This window comes from Panthera uncia, chromosome B1 (genome assembly GCF_023721935.1).
Source record: "Panthera uncia isolate 11264 chromosome B1, Puncia_PCG_1.0, whole genome shotgun sequence".
Taxonomy (NCBI): Eukaryota; Metazoa; Chordata; class Mammalia; order Carnivora; family Felidae; genus Panthera; species Panthera uncia.
The window spans coordinates 120,508,472-120,525,763 of NC_064811.1; the positions used below are offsets into that span (position 1 = coordinate 120,508,472).

The window sequence follows — 17,292 nt, forward strand, 5'->3', positions numbered from 1 at the left end:
GCCAGAAATTCTAAGAATGATTCTGTGACTCCCAGGATTATTCATATTGAATACTGGATGGAAGTGCTCAGACTATATAGTTTAGAACTCCTGACCCTAGGGAATAAGCATGCAGAGCTCTGGGCTGCTCAGCTTTTCTTGAAAGTTAACTTTTGTCTGCTTCATTATTTGGATTTTCAAAACATACTAGGATTTTGATTTTGCAAGTAATTCCCTGAAAACTATAGATGTTTTTGCATACAGCAGTTAAGGAAACAAGGTTATATGATTTGCCCAACTTACACTGCTAGTGGTAATGCTCACAGTGGACCCCAAATATCTGGTATTGATCTATAGCAGGGTCAAAATGATTTTACCTTTTCTCCTTTTTTTTCCTCTAATTTTTCCTTATTGTCCTGATTTAGAGCTCTTGTAATTTAGAGAAGTCTCACATTGAAATCAGTTTATGAGGAATGTCTTAGTGCTAAAACCCTCTTAAGTTGAACCGTATGAAATTACTGACATTCAGCCATTTTTTACCTATAAAAAGAGCAATTCCGTGTGATTCCATTATGTTCTCTGATTTTAGGGAGGAAAGGAGTTGCTATTTGAATAATTCATCCAAAAAATAAAAGTACTTTACTGAGCTTCTTCCCAGAATTTCTTTTCATTTTAATTTGTTCATCAATTGGGAATTCCATATTTCTTTGACAGGGCAGTTTCATAGACTCTGTAAAGCTTATTTAAATAACCATCATCTGTATTTACAAAAAATGCTTATTAAAGTGTTTCACAAGTATGATGCAATTTAGTGTGATTTAAGAACTAATTTGGGTAAAAAAAGGTGAATGATGCATAGAAATGGAATAAGGAGGTACAAGTAAAATCCATTGTGCTGTACATACTCCCTCCAGTGCCAAATTTCTGATGTGAACTTTACCTTTTCTGTTAAATTCTCTTATCTCCTATAAATGTCAGATTTGAAATTCTGTAATCTCCTAATTAATGATCTTTTGTTTTTCTATAGTAGTAACGTCCATCTTAAATGTTTCTTTTTCCAGATGAGAAACACAGGTCAAACTGGGTCTGTTTTGCACAAAATATTATAGCCAAACTAAGTACTCCAAGGAAAGACACTTCTGAACATAGAATTAACTTATAATATGCTATAATTATATACTATTATCCAGATATGATTAAGGAATTAAAACAGTGATGCTTAATATGAATACTCTTCAATCCCAAAAAGTAGTTAACTTTGGTGGGATGAATTTTAATCACAGTTGATCTTATTTTTCCTCTAGTCCTCAAACTCTTTTGGCTGGCATGAATAAGTTTTTGTCTCAGCTTGAAATTACATTCAGAAGAGATCCAAACAACTATAGGCCAAGAATAAACAAACTCAATTCAATTAAGGTATGTAGAAAAACTATCTTAAATCGTGGCTAATTTCTCATTATAAATCATTGAAAGGCATGTTTCAAATTGGAAGACTTTCATGAAAAAATTTTGCCATTTCATTAATTCTGATTCATATTTTTCTCATCTAATAGTCTGGTAGGCAGTAATTCTGATATAGTTGCTATTGCTACATGGACTCAGACCTGTTATCTCGAGTTGTACCCACTGTTGTACTGTCTGTGTTGAGTTTACTTGCCTTTTTAACGTCTTCAGAAAGATTACACTAATTCACTGTTGATACAGAGTTTTTACAAATGACCGGTTTCTCTTATCTATTTTTCAAGAGCACGAGAGCAACACCTGATTAAAATATTTTAAGAATCCGAGCAAACGTCTTCAATGAGCATAAAATTCTACACAATGGAAAAACATTTTGTCAGTTTAATTGGCAGCGTTTTTCATTGGTGTACATAAAATAATTGATTATGCTCTTTATAGTTGATGTAGACTATGAAACATGTTTTTTTTTTAGAAGATAATTTCTTGGTCACTTGGGGAAAAAAAGCAAATGACCTCTAAAAAAGCATTTCTGTGTTTTTAAATACCTCCTGCAGTGCCTGCTTAAAATGCTGCTTATGCTTCATGGTCCTCTAGCCCTTGTTTTTAATACTACCATTTACTAGATTTTATTATTTTCATATTTGTACTCTAGCTTTTCCACTAAAGTGTATGACCTCTTGGAAAGCAGAGACAAAGCCAACATATACATTCTGTATTCTTAAAGAGCTAACAGTGTCTTGATGCCTTTAGGCTTCACTGTGTATTTTGTTTGTGTATGATTTATCTTACTCTCTAGCCAAGATAAGGAAATTACAATTACAGTTTTAAGCCAGTCTGTAAACTGAACTGGGAAAAAAATAGTTCTATATGAGTTTTGTGTAATAGGCAGTTCTCAAACTAGACAATGTTACCTTTTGGACTGGGAGTTTAAAGTCAGAATGATAAAAGTGGAATTCAAGAGTTCAGCTGGAAATAGTATTTTATAAAGCAGAATTTTACATGCATACGTAAGGCATGTTCTATGAAGAGGCTTTGCTTGAGGATGGACCAAGGGAAGTGTTCTGGCTGTAGGGATGATTAGCAGTAGTAGTAATCCTGCCTTTGATTTAGTGGACCCACAAATGTCCAGAAGCAGACAGTGCGTGCAGAGGAGGTTGTATAGACACTTGTAAACGCTGCTAAACAAGACGGGGTGAAAGACTACCCCTACGTATAGGAGAATGGTGTTGATTTTTGTTGCTTCTGTTTCTTTTTTTAGGACGTAGAACAAAAGAAGAGTGGAAACTACTTTTTCTTGGATGACTAGACCGAATCTGAGAATGTTGAGAAGCCATTTCTTAAAAGAAACATTTATTGGGATTTTTGTCATATAAAACTTGAATCAGGTTTTTAATGCCCCACATACTCTGGAACTTGAGCTATAATTTACTTAATGTAACATCAAAAGCCAGTTGTGTTGTAAATTAGTACGAACACAGAAAATGCCACTTTTCTGTTCTTGATAAGGCCCTTTTTGTATATAACATTCTAAAATGAAGACATTTCAAGCTATACAAATTACCTCCCAAGTTTTCATGATGTATGGGAAGATTTCAGTAGGTGTTATCATATTTGTGTACCAAATGCTGATCAGTGTTGCCCCCTTTTAAAAATCTTGAAAAAGCTTTCCATACTTCTAGTTTGCCAAATATGCCAGTATAATGAAGCTGCCCTTATTTTAAAAGCCGAAGACTCCACTAATGAAATTTGATAAATAAACATCAGGATTATATTTGTTACTTGTTTTCAGTCTTTGCACTATGCTATCAGTGTGTTTAGACTTTCAAAGTAAAATTACTACAAAACCCCACTGTTGGAAAATGGCCATGTTCCCAACTTAGCATTGTTTACATTGTTTTCGGTGTGTTTTAGTATCAAAAATCATTTCCACACACCACCCCCATCTGCCAGAAAAAAATCCTAACTTTCTTCTGAATTACTCAGTTTCAGCATTCCATAAGATTCTATAATTTTCCCAAGTAATGTCATTCTTTAGACATTTATGTAATCATTGATCAAAATTTAGGAAAAGCATTTTGAAGAATATTTGCTTCCTTCAAAATATTTAGAGTTGATGCCTAAGCATCTGTGTAATTTTAAACTTCCACAGGTTTCTGATGGGCAGCCAAGGACAACATTACAGGCGACATTAATGCAAACGAGTCCCCAGATAGCATTGTAAAATATCTCTTGGTACCAGATATACTCATCTCCATGTTTGGATCTAGAGGACATTATCTACATCTGTTTGACTTTGGAGTTTTGGATAGTATGTAGCAAGAGCTCTAAAAACTTACTGCATCTCAAGTTCCTGAGTTTGAACAGTGGGATGTGGTATGAAACCACTCTCAATTACACTTCTAGTGCACTGAACTGGAACTTATACTACAAGTGAGGAAAAGAGTTTACTGAAATGAATTAATGGGGCAGGTAAAATAGGAAAATTAGAAATTACTGAACAAACTTTTAGAGCTCCTTAAAACCATAGAAGCGTTAATTAACATGCAGACAATGAATAGAGAATGTGATTTAACTGGTCCCCTTTAGGCCTTTTAAAAATTTGAGTAATCCATAAATACATGTTTGTTGTGAAAAATTCAAACCTACTGAAATACATGTTAATAAAATGTCCTCTCCTCACATTACCCTCCCAGAGGTTACCAGTGTTTGCATTTAATAATATATATCCTTTTATGCTTTTTCTGTGCACTTAGCTAAGTGTGAATATGTAAAGGGTTTGTTTTGTACATAAATGGGATTATACTAAAATAAGTAGTGCCTATTTTTAAGGATAGGTTAAATTTGTGAATGATTATTTCAAGTATATTGAATAAAATAAGACAAAAGCTGTTTTTACTTACTGATTCCGTATTCTGTCCTAAAGAAAACACTTGTTGATAAGCACAGTTCTTTCTACGTATTGCTGACGACAGAATATGTATTAACTGTAATACTGTTTGTGTAAATGAAATTTTTAAAATACAGATTTAGATGTTAAACTTTTATATAGCAATAGAAAAGATCTTACAGTTGCTAACACAAAAGTTTTTCTATAAAAACCAACTCGAATACACTACCATTGCAGATGTTAGCTATTAAATTTGGAAAGATTGCTATGTCCTGATTGGAAAATATCTCTAAATGGTGCAACAGTTCATAAATACACCATTTATTGAAAATATATAAAATATTAAAATACCAAAAGGATACTCAAGACAGTAAGCCTTTGGGGAATGAGAACTTGGCTAAAGAACAGGCAAAGGAAAGGGGATATATACACATATGGCCATTACCTTTTGAACTTCATATACTGTATGTATCAACTGTTTAGAGATCTTAAGTTTTTAAACCTTCAATAAAGAGAGAATCTGTATTATGTTCAATCAGTGTACAGCAGTATTAACAAAAGCAGTGTATTTATGCAATTTAGGTTTACCTGATATTAGACCATAGCATCTTGAAGCCCAGTCCCGAATCTCTTGCTTATAATTGCATAGTTTGACATCTGGCATGTAGTTTGCCTTTTACATCGTGGCCAGAGATAAACAACTCAGTTTATAATTTCATCCATATCCATTTAGATACATTTATGTCAAGCTCACAACCCAGTGTTTGGCGAATGCACACTCTGGTTCAGAAGAGAAACCATTCTGGGTTGGAGAGTCAGGGCTAAGTGAAGGAGGTAGCTCCCAGAAAAAGTAACATCTACAATGACAAATGATAATCTAATGCGAAGCAGAATAAATGTCAGGTGAGACAGAAATCAGCATGGGCATGAAGAAATGAGAGGAAAGGATGAATACAGGCAGGTTTAGTGGATTCTCATTGCCTTCATTACAGGTTTTTACATGCTCGTTAGGGATTGAGGAGATAAAGCAAATACCAGTTAAGGCAGCCGCTAGAATTACCAAGATAGCAGTTCTTCAACAGCTTTTAGTTTTTATTCTGTCGTCTTTCAGTATTTTTGAACCACCTAGATCCTGTCCACTTAACTGTTTCTGCTACCTCTTACTCTTGATGGGATTGTTTCCTTGCTTTTTGATTAATGAATTGATGTTGTGGTATTTTATCTGTGAAAATCCCAAGGTTTAGTGCGCTAAACACTCCCTTTTTCCTTCCCAACCTTGTACTCACCAGCACCTCCTTCCTTGCAATTTCATAGGGTAGTATGTACCCAGCACCGGACAGTGGGTTATAAATGAGCAAAGACAATCATGACAAGTCCTTCTTCATTTTCCTAGTCTCTCTTACAGCTAGGCATGGCCATGTTGACCCAGTTCTAGCCAGTAAGTTCAAAGTAGAAGTCTCTTGGAGTGTTTCTGGAAGCCCTCTTGACTTACTAAGAAAAGGAGATACATATCTGGTAATACTTCTTGTGGATTTGTTACCATAAAGTGGCATAGGGAAATGCCAAGAAAGCCACAAGGATGCTAGTCTTCACATTAAAACTGTACAACTGCCACCTACCACTTCCCTTGAGATTTGTTATGAAAGGGAAATAAAACTTTATTTAAGCAGTTAAGTCCAAACGACCTTCCTGTTAAAGTAACTTTGCCTCCTTGGCTGAGGTCTGTCTCATGGAAGGCTCTGCATTCGTTTCTGGCTAGGTGACCCACATATATTACCAGCTAGAAACTACTTTTATCTTAGCTTGCCAACACATTCTCAGTGTTTGGGGCTTTTAGGCTTATCTTACTTTAGGATTGCCTTTTTTGCTGGGGTGCTCCTGGCTTTAATGCAAATGTTAGTTCCAGTTCCCAACCCTGCGCGTGCCCCAGTCTCTCCCGTATCTACACAGTTCACAGCTAATGAAACTGTCAACCACGTCCATCCATCCCTTTTCATGGAATGCAGGCTTAGTGTCACTGTATGTCCATACCTTGGGTTTCTGGCCTCCACTTTTGGCCCCTACTTTGTGAATATACCCTATATAATTCTATATACCCTATAAAAGTATACATAATTCAAATACTTTTAACTAACTTCTGGTCTAGGAAGTAATACACAGGAAACATTCAACAAGCTACATAGTCATAGTAACAGGTACATACACAGGTAGGTACATAAATACAGCAGTTAGTCTGGTTTTCTACTCCATCTGAAGTTGGTTAGCCTAAAGCCAAGGTTTTCATTTAAAAGAAAAAAATTAGTACCCAGAATTTTTATTGTGAACAGTTAAGTAAAATACTCAAAGAGATAGGAGGCCATGAGAATCACACTGTTCATCTTCTGTATTTGCATCTTTTGATCTCGATTTTTTTTCTGAATGTGAAAACTAAAATCTAGTTACAGAAATATTATGTACATAAAAAGGATGGACTTTGAAGCTCCAACTTCTCTAATGAACAATCTAAACGCCTCTTAACATATTTACAACCAGTGTCTGTAGCTTTACACTTGAAGAGCTTATAAATTTAAGGCTTATGAAAGGAAGCTGTTTACTTCTTTTGTAGTTTACTTTCTCATACTATTCCCCAAACATGGACCCAACGGCCAAATTAAGCAAAAATACAACAAAATACTCAAAAGTGGAAAGTCCTTTTAATTATAGACAACTTAATAAGAGAAACTGTATAGAACACTTCTGGTCACCTGCTGCCACCTTTTTATCCATCCACTTCAAGTGACCAAATTCAGAAAGTGCCCCACCCAACACCAAGTAACACCCTTCTTGCTTTCCTCATGCTCCAGCATGAGGAAAGTCTATGGCACTCACTCGGCTAACAGATAAATGCTTCCCTTTGTTTCTCCTTCTCTCCCTCCATTCCAAGGTTCTGTGATACTTCACTCACCTGCCTGGGCAATCCCAAGGTCAGGCCTACATGCCTAACCAACTTATCCTTCCCAGCTTGCTGTCCCTGTTCCCAGCTCACCTTTCCATCAAACACCTGTTACTGAAAGAAGCTTTTGTTTCAGGCTCTCCTTCCTGGGAAAGCCATTCTTTAGACAAAGTCCATATAGTGAGTAGGTTAAACAAATACGAAGAAATTTGGGGTTTCAGAGTGTTTATGTACACCCGCTGGGTCTTAATTTTTTTTTTCATGTTTTTATTTACTTTTGAGAGAGAGAGGGAGAGACAGAATCCCAAGCAGGCTCCACACTGTCAGCGCAGAGCCTGATGCAAGGCTTGAACCCATGAACGGGTGAGACCATGACCTGAGCTGAAATCAAGTTGGATGCATAACCAACTGAGCCATCCAGGTACCCTGTTTTTAAATAAAACTTTCAAATAGTTTTACCTTTCTTCATTAGACAAATATTACAGGCACACCTCAGTAATACTGTGGGTCCAAGTGAGCAAAAGAGGTTTTTTTTTTTTGGTTTCCCAGTACCTGTAACTGTTTACACCATAGTCTATTAAAGTATGCAATAGCATTATGTCTAAAAACCATGTACATAACTTTAAAACATTTTATTGCTAAAAGTTGCTAACCATCATCTGAGCTTACAGCAAATCATAATCACTGAGCACAGACCACTATGACAAATAAAATGAAAAAGTTTGAAATACTGAGAATTATCAAAACGTGACAGAGTGAGCAAGTGTTAGAAAAACAGCACCAACAGACTTGCTCAATGCAAGGTTGCCACAAACCTCTTACCTATAAAAAACACAGTATCTGCGAAGCACAAAATGAAGTGCAGTAAAACAAGGTATGCCTGTATTGAATACTAACTTTAAAATAACCCATTTAATCTGTAAAGTATCTTAGTCTACACATCCCATTTCATTTAATGAATGCTGGAAAAAATGACAGAGCACTAGTTCTAAAACCACTCAGAGCTAGGTACAAATGCAAATTCTACCACTTATTAGCTGCATGACTTTAGCCAAATTAAATTAGTTGGCCTATTTTTTAAAATTTCAGTTTTATTACATATATTAAGTAGGGAAAACAACAGTACCTACCCCACAGATTATAAATCCCACGTGGTTTTTGGTTTCACATACTAGAATTATCTTCTGACTGGATAAAAAGCATGGAAACCATCTCTTATTTTTAGATGTTTACTAAAATTCCTCTTAAGAGTTATACGCTATATTACTTGGTTTACCCTGGAACCAAAGAATCACAAGCACAATCAAGAGACAAAATTTAATATATGCACACAGTTTTATATATAATGCAGCATCACACCATGTAGGGCATTTACTCTTATTTTATACATTCAGATATGTTTGAAACACTTCTTAAGGCTACAAAACAGAACATAGAAAAATAAACAGGAATATATCCAACACTTACAAAAAGTGATATGATAAAGAATATAAAGTACTATTTTCCTTTCAACACTTCAAAAGATATGTATATATACTTTTTTTTTTTTTTACAAGTAACATCACAAATGATCACATCTTCACATGCTTTTAAGTATTATTTGTACTCAGTGTAAGGCTATTATCATTTTTCATACATAAATTTTCTTCTAGCTCTGTAACAATGCAATTTTTAATCCATTCAAGTAAACTCAACCCCAAAGTTGCTGTTTCCCAGCATTAAGACATGCACCCACCCCTCTTCTAAGATTTTCTAAAACTTGTATTTCAGGGGGGAAAAAAATTCCCATTTAGTGGGAAATCCCAATTAGCGGGAGAGTAAATGGCTGACGCTAGTAGCAAAACCTTAGTTCTTTGAAAATGACATATTGGAACTGAGCCATTACTAAGATTTTAAACAAAAACATAATAGTATTTAGACATTAAATAGGAAGCAAAATACAGTAAACAGAAATCGTGTAGCCAAATATGCATTCTCTTCAGCTACACTAAAATGGACCTTGCTTAGTACCCATAAGTGAAAGACTAAGGTTACCTCATCTAAAACCAAAGGTAAAATAAATGAGGCATAAATAAATATTGCTAGTTTCTAGGATGGCTGAATGTTTTCTAAACCAGAAATGGTCAGAAAGGAACTTTATTGCACCAAGTCAATCATTAGCAAGTTTGCAGTTCACAGGCATTTTAATTCAACCTTGAGTCACAAAGGAAACACACTGCAAGAATATACATAGTTTGCATCAAATAAGTTGTCAGCATCGTGGTTTGGGAAGACCTACTCCTGCCAGGTCAAGGCAGGTTCTGAGCTTAGGTCAGCCATGAAAATGAACATATGGGTTACCAGGAAACAAGACAAGGACTGCACAGATGCTGGCATCCTGCTGCCACCGACTGCGTGGAACAAGAGCCGAAGATGCATCTGAGAGGAAACGAGGAAACGACTGGAAGAGAAATATACACGACGCTAAAAGGAAAGGAACAGGAATCAAGTTCAGCAAAAGCAACTAACTAAAATGAACAGGTGAGCTTTGGTCATTCTAAACATCTGTTCTTCAAAATGTGTATAATCGTAATATGGTGAAGTTCCATAATTTCCAACTCAAAATACAAATGATTCTCACTTCTAAGCTTTTGTTTTTCTCTTATACGGGAACGTTGTATCTCATAGCAACATACCTTATGACTCAGTTAAAATGAAGGAGGACAAAAGCTTGCTTGGCCCTAATTTGACCGCAGTATAAGGCAAAATCCCCTGCACTAATACATTTAAAACAAAACTAAAGGGAAAATAAAAACTGACCTTCATGCAAAGACTAGTAATTTTAAAACTAATTATCAAAAGTCAGAATCCTTTTAGTCCAGAGGTCACTGAGTAAAGTACAATCTGCTACTAAAGTTCTCTTTCAGCACTGTTTCCGTCATGTCCTGGAGGTAAGATATGGGAAACAGGAAGCAAATCAGTGTTTCCTGCAGGAACTATATATTCTGTTAACTGAGGTAAGACACAGGGACAGTAAAAACATGAATGATATTCTTTCCTATCCAATTTTGAGACGTGTCCAGAAGAAATCGATCAAATCTCAGTCAGAAGATCAAAGACACTGGGAAGAGCAATTTCTTTTGGACTCCTGAGATCAAACGTCTTTGAACATTAAAATCTAGTCATTATAATCTAAATGTGTTTTCATAACAATTATCAGGTAAGCTAATGTGACATATAAAAAATAATGAGCTGAAAGTGGAGGACCCTATAATCTCATTCCATTAACAACTGTTTCTGTTAACTAAGATAAAAATGGCTTCAGCAGTACTTTCCCCAATTGTTCTAGCTTAGAAGATGACAACAGAAATTCCTTTCAAGTTCTCTCAAATTTTTTTTTTCCACAAGACCATCCATCTTTACAAATTCCTACCTAGCACCATCATAATAAAATGTTATCTTCCAAAGTGCTCTCTAAAATCCTATGTCACAAAACATCTAAATACTAATCACTACTCAAATCAGCAGTTACACAGACATTAGGTAATTAAAACAACACAGAGGTAAATAACCATCATTACAGTACAGTGGAGATTCAACTGAGCCTAGCTGGCATCCAAACATTCCTGTGGGTAATCAAAGAACCCAGAGAACTCATCTGCTTCAGTTTGTCAAATTCAAGTGAATTGTATTTGCTTTTAAAAGTAATTTGCCGTTTAAAAAAAAAAAAACTATTTTTGGCTAGGTATATTACACATGGCATGCAAAGGGAAATTACTACATCATTTGCATAGCACTCAAACTTCCTGACCAAAAGAAAACATAAACACAGATGCATGAATACTGTGTTGATTCAGAGTTAAATCTCCAACTGAGAAGAGAGTGCAACATGCAAAGGGAATTTCCATAAATACTGCAAAGACCAAAAAGAAGCAGGATCAGGAGAGAGATGTTACAGAAGGGGTAACAAGCTATACAATGCAAAGCAACCATTTTCTAGCAGCATCCTCTAGAAAAGAACTAGAAATCACAATCATCCTTTTTTTGTACAATAGTCCCAGGCATGTGACAAGTAGAACATGCAAATGTAAAGTGATACACATAACCAATGGTGCAAAGAGAAAAACAAAACACAGTAACTCCATAGAAACCTGTCAAGCTAAAAATTTTTTTAACATTTCTTCTCACAAAATATTTAAATCTGTCAGTGCATTAGTGTTAAAGTGGCATTAAAAAACTTCTGCAGTTTTAACAGATGCAGATTATTTTCAAAATGCATAGCATCTACATTTCTTTCAAGTAGGCACCATGATATTTACACCAGTGCTAGGAATTCTTGGTGGAAACAGCCATTTCATTAGATTTCCTATTATTTCTTAAACATCTGTCTTGTATGCGATCTCAAGTTCAACAAATACTCACCAAAATTCAAAAATATACCCTATGAATATTAAAAGAACTATATACAACATTTCTAAGACACAGGTTAATAGGCTGCCTTATGTGTAATATTAAAGAGAAGACATTATTCAAGTTTGACAGATATTGAGATGAAAGGCCTTTGGGTTGGAAGCATTTCAAAAGACAACAGTGTTTTAGGCTAAGAATCATTTGAGCCCAGTTTATGACTAAGGCATTGCATAATAAAATATACATTTCTATTTGGTGCAATGTTATGTTTTGGAATCTATAGTGTGTCAAATGGTATATTTTTCTTGTCACTTTAGTAAACACTATAAAGCACACATTTCCAACATCTGAAATTAAACTTATGTAAGGAAAAAAACCAAACACTAAATCTAAGTTTTATATTAAGCTGTTTATAAAAAATACTTTAACAAACTTATTTTCTACTTTTTATGGGGGCAGCTACCTGATAAACAGATTTTGAACAAAGAAAAATGGCAATGCCAGGAATTCACCTGCCCCTTGAACGCATATCCAAAATCTCTTGTCCAGGATGGGAGTGAGGGTGAAGGGGGAGGGGAGGAGATAGTTCCAATGTGGGTTTTTATTTAATGATTTTGTTAAAGCCTTCAGAAACATTCCACCTAAGAAGAGGTTTCTGCTCTAAAATACCACAGCAGCGACCGTCAAGTGTTTTGTCCCCGATGGCCATCTCCCATCCCAGACCTCCTCCTATCCCCCCGATAAGGCCGTCCTCGGACATTTCGATGGTACTGATAACCTTCATCTCGGCTTCTGCTTGGCTGCCCCTTCCAGGACTCCTCACCTCGCGCATGTTGATAACCTCCTCTACCAGAAGAGCCCCAATCACTTTTGTACTTCCTGCCTCCATAAGTCTGATTATAAAACTGCTTGGATCTACCACTTCTCAGAATATTAGATACTTCGTTTTCATCTTCTGAACTCTCTTCTTTTGGTCTTTGCACTCTGCTAGCCACAGAGTTGGCCCCACTGACCACATCAGCAGCAATCTTAGGATCTTTCACTTTTTCTGACTTCTCCTTCAGACTTGGAATGGTCCTCTTAGGCTCAAGCTCAACAGGCACAGTTTCTCTCTCTCGGTTTAGAATCTGAGTGGGAAGATGAGCCTTTTCCTCTGCTACAGGAGGGATGGTAGCCGATGCCAGATCTGCCTTAGGTGTCTGGGATGACTGCTCCGCTCGGCCCTCACGCTTACTCATACTAGCTTCAGGGAGAGAATGTGTGCCTTCGCCTCTAGCCTCCCGAAACTCATCCACTGCTGAAACTGAACCACATTCTTTAGACAGATCCAGATTTTCCAGGGGGAGATCCAATTCTTTCTCATCAGAGGGCAGAACAATATTCTGCCGCATTACTGGATTTTCTATAAATCCCTGAAAAGGGTATCCATACCAAACATGAGGAAAGAAAGGAGGTGCAATAGGAACTGGGCCTAAGAATGGACTAGGTCCAAAGGACGGTTGTGGGAACATATTCTTGCCACTTAGTGACTCTTCATATTCAGCATGAAGAAGCTGCCCAGAGTTTTCAGATTCAAGATCAGGCTGGTAAGACAACTGTCCGTGACCTTCAGACACCTGAGATGGAGGGATGACCAGAGGTGAAGAATATGTTGGTGGTCCAATCTCTGCCTGTGGCATCTGACCATTAACACTGGCCTCAGTCTGCATAGGAAAGTGTGCATCGGTACAGGTACAATCACTTTCATTCTGAGCAGAAGGAGCTTCCTGGAACCAAGGATTTGGAGGATACACAGGGACAGAGACCTTTGGGTACATCCTGCAGGCTGCCAGGTAGGCCTGGTGCAGAGGGTACAGGTAAGAATGTGGGGCCCACATAGGACAACTATACGCCTAAAAGAGACAAAAACAGTAACATAAACAAAAAGGGGAAAAGAAGTTTAGAGTGAGTGCATCAAATGTCTCGTGCCTACCAAGACCATATAATCACTGTGATATAGAACATGAAAAGGACTTACAAAATTCAGTCACTGCTCTAAGATTCCATTCTTTATTCCTATCTAGAAATGAACCCAAACTCCTGGTACTGAGGTGACAGGAGACAATGTAATGAACTCACCCACAGATTATCATAATCATTAATTCCATCCTTTGGATATAACTACATCCCAGATCTGTAACTAGATCCCAGAAACAACCACCATTAAGCACTTGAGCTGCCAGCTTTGAATAGCTCAATCGCTGGTTGTTTAGCTTGACCTGCACTTGTATTCTGGCTCCACCACGAACTCACTGTGTGACCCCATGCCAACTAGTTAATGGGTCTGGACCTTTCTGTTCTACCAGAAAAATATTGGTATAGAAGTAGATGATCCCCAGTGTTAAGACTCCACAGGTCTAGGAGCCAGACCCAAGGGCATTCCAACGGCAAGGATTAAGTCAGAGAAGGTAATACTGAAAATAATCCGAATCCTTCCCCTGCAAAGGGCCAGCTAACCACCAAACATGAAGAAAAATGTACCAGCTAATTGGCAAATTAACCAATTAGCTAAAGCCAACATTAACTAGGTAAATATAAAACAAGGCAGTGAATACAGTAGACGATAAAATTAATTAAGTCTCCTTGTATGAACTCACTGGTAGATTACAGTACAGCAATTCATTTCATATTTTAATAGTCTAAAACCCACAGAAATTAATCCAAGACAGGAGCTAACACATCAGGACACAGAGTTCTCCAGCCTCTCTTTCTAAGGCAAGTTATTTCTAGGTTGACTACTTCCGAAAGGATACCTCTGCTACGCTCGTGAACACACCACCTCCCATAGGAGAAGTTTTACAAGGTTTTTCCTTCTACCTTTCAACAAATGAGGTAGATGGAAGAGTATTATCCACATAACACAAATGAAAAAAGCTAAGATACACTAAATGACTTGCCCAGAGACAGGCAGCTAAAAAGTGATGAAGCAGAATTTCAAACCCAGATCTTCCACTGAATTCCCCAATGAGGGCATTTTCACTAGGCTGCCCCAGGAATGAGGACCATTTCCTGAATATATTCACAGGGTTAAACCATTTCCAGTTAAAAAAACAAAAAACAAAAACAAAACAAGCAAGTTCTAGAGCCTCAACCACTACCAAAAACACACAATACAGTGCTGAAAATCCTAGTTCTTAAAATAATGTGATCTAGTAAACCTTAGGTTGTTATTCACTGACAGGGTAGGAGTTAAGATTATTTAAATACTGATAATTTAAAACAGCATTAACTTAAAACCAACTTTTAAATGATAAAATGTAAATACCTTTACACCAAGATTAAAGAAGAATCGAAGAATGTTCTTATCTAAAAATAAATAACAATAATTACTAAAATCATACACTCAAAAAGGGGTTTTTTTCCCATTATCCTCAAACAATATAGCTCTGAAGACAATTTTGCCTACTCAAATTGTTTCCTCTAACCTGTAATATGAAACACAGGTAAAAACTGTAATAACCCAAATCAAGTTCTGTTACTGTAAGGTAATTCCAGGTTCAATATGCTTTGTCTGTGCTAACATCTAAGTCCTAAAATGGCTTAAATTGAGATTTTTATCTGATTAAAATTAATTTTGTGTGAAGGAAATTCAGGTGTTCAGTGTATTGGTTTCCCAACTTCTCCGTGGGGTTTTAAAAATTACGAAATAAAAATGTTGGGGGATAAGAATAAAATCAACATAAATCTAACTCATTATTAACATTAGAAAGTATTCATTCGACATTAACCAGTTATCCATAGACTCAAACATCAAACCACTAATAAAACAAAACTGTCCACAAAATCCAGGTAAAGAGCATAAAGTCACTGCATTACTTTCAATTTTTCTACAGATAGAAAATTCTGCAAACTAAAATTCCTTTAAAAAAAGGCAAACTTAAAAGAAATTCTTAAAAAATACATAGTTATATTCATTCCTCTCATTTTTTTCATGGAAAAATAGGAGTGGTCTCAAAACCCAGTCCAGTGAAGAGAAAACTCAGTAATACTTAGTTACCTAGTTGGTGACATTATTAAAATTTAACTCAAAATGGTTTTAGGCTGTTTTTGAAAAAAATGACATACGGGAGGGATAGTTACTAAATATACAAAAACCATATTCCAATCAAACACAAGCTGAAACAAAGTGAATGCCTCATAGCCAAATCCTTCTCTCCCTACAGTCAGCCCTTCGGGTTCCTCCTAAGTAACATAACCTCTGACCCCTATTCACATTTCCTGCTGAACCCATATCAGTATTTGATAAATAAAATCATTCTGAACTAGGAAAAGGATCTCACCTTTAGGCAGGTCCTCCCCGGTGTGACACAGTGAATAAGGTGGTGCAATGGCTCGATCTCCCTTTTCATTATAAGGAAACCCAGGGTAGAGTGGGTCCTGGTAAAGGCTCAACGTCTGAGGCAAAGGCATCAAGGGCTGGTTAACTGCCTGTATTGACACAGGAACTGGAGAGGGTGTTAAATGAGCTTGGGACACAGCAGAATCAGGTCCAGTAGTCAGAGTCTGTGTCACTGACAAAACAGGAATTTGAGCAGGGACACCTACAAAAGAGAAAAAGGAAGCACAAGCTATAAAAAGGTGAAAATATTTCTCCCTAAAATATAAGTCTACATGAAGCTAAAAAGGTAAAGAATGCTGTACAACTAACATAACTGATAAAAAGAGGCGTTTAAGCAATCTTTTATTGATTATTGATTATTAACCTTTTGCTTTTTATTAAGCACCTTTTATACCAACTAAGGACCCTCCGAGACACACAGGAGGAAATGAGGCCAGGAAACAAGCCTTGAGTCAATGTCCTCTAACAGTAGCTCTTACAAACATGAGCAAGACACACAGCCTGGCAAAAGGTTCAATGGCTGGGGCAGGGGGAGTATCAAGTGCTGGTCAATGGGAAATGCAAACTGTGATTGTCAGTGCTGAGCAATCAAAGCAACTAGTGGGGACAACCAGCTCAAACATTTTGCTCCTGAGATCCTGAGGGTACATGTCGAATACCAAATTAAACTGGTCCTCCCATGCTAGAAGCAGGGCAAAACAGAGGATCACAAAAAGCTCTGTGAGGCTCCACACGCCTAACCCTGCTCTGAGGTCAAGCTATCAAGAATTTGAAGTCTCTGGGGTGCCTGGTTGGCTCAGTCAGCAGAGTGTGCAACTCTTGATCTTGGGGTCACTGAGTTCGAGCCCCATGTCGGAAAAAGATTACTTGAGAAAATATTTTTAATAATAATTTTAAAAGTTTAAAAATAAAGAACTTAAAGTCTCTGACTTGGAAAGCTTTCGTTGGCTGGTTCAAGGAACTTTTTAATTCTTATCTAACCTGTTGGTCCGAAAGTTGTAGGTTCACTCGGCCAGGCTGGCACAGTGGCTGGTAAAGAAGGCACCGCAGGAGTTAGATGTACCTCTGGAGAAACTAGAAGGGGAGCTGGATTTGACAAAGACACATGTTCTGCTGGCTTCTTCAAGAGAGGGGGTGGAAAAAGACAAAAGTTCATTTTGCTTAACACTAATTTTAACACCAAATGTACCCTGAGCTGCCTTTTACATAACTACAGCTTCTATATAGATTTTTCTGATCTCAGAAATGAAAAACACAGTAGATAAA

General features: G+C 36.8%; 2 protein-coding genes across 2 annotated transcripts in view; one reads left to right on the forward strand and one right to left on the reverse strand.

Moving 5' to 3' along the window:
- Window positions 1-4,875, forward strand: part of ABCE1 (ATP binding cassette subfamily E member 1) — a 33,020-nt gene extending 28,145 nt beyond the window's left edge. The window contains exons 17-18 of the mRNA XM_049631194.1: window positions 1,284-1,395; window positions 2,699-4,875. Coding sequence (XP_049487151.1) covers window positions 1,284-1,395; window positions 2,699-2,746 — 160 coding nt within the window. The 3' untranslated portion in view covers window positions 2,747-4,875. The remainder of the gene's footprint in view (window positions 1-1,283; window positions 1,396-2,698) is intronic.
- A 3,687-nt stretch (window positions 4,876-8,562) lies between these two features.
- The window catches only part of OTUD4 (OTU deubiquitinase 4), a 45,908-nt gene continuing 37,178 nt past the window's right edge, over window positions 8,563-17,292 (reverse strand). Inside the window, exons 18-21 of the mRNA XM_049631193.1 lie at window positions 17,008-17,146; window positions 15,968-16,228; window positions 14,953-14,993; window positions 8,563-13,540 (exon numbers count right to left, since the gene is read on the reverse strand). Of these exons, the coding sequence (XP_049487150.1) occupies window positions 12,332-13,540; window positions 14,953-14,993; window positions 15,968-16,228; window positions 17,008-17,146 (1,650 nt within the window). The 3' untranslated portion in view covers window positions 8,563-12,331. The remainder of the gene's footprint in view (window positions 13,541-14,952; window positions 14,994-15,967; window positions 16,229-17,007; window positions 17,147-17,292) is intronic.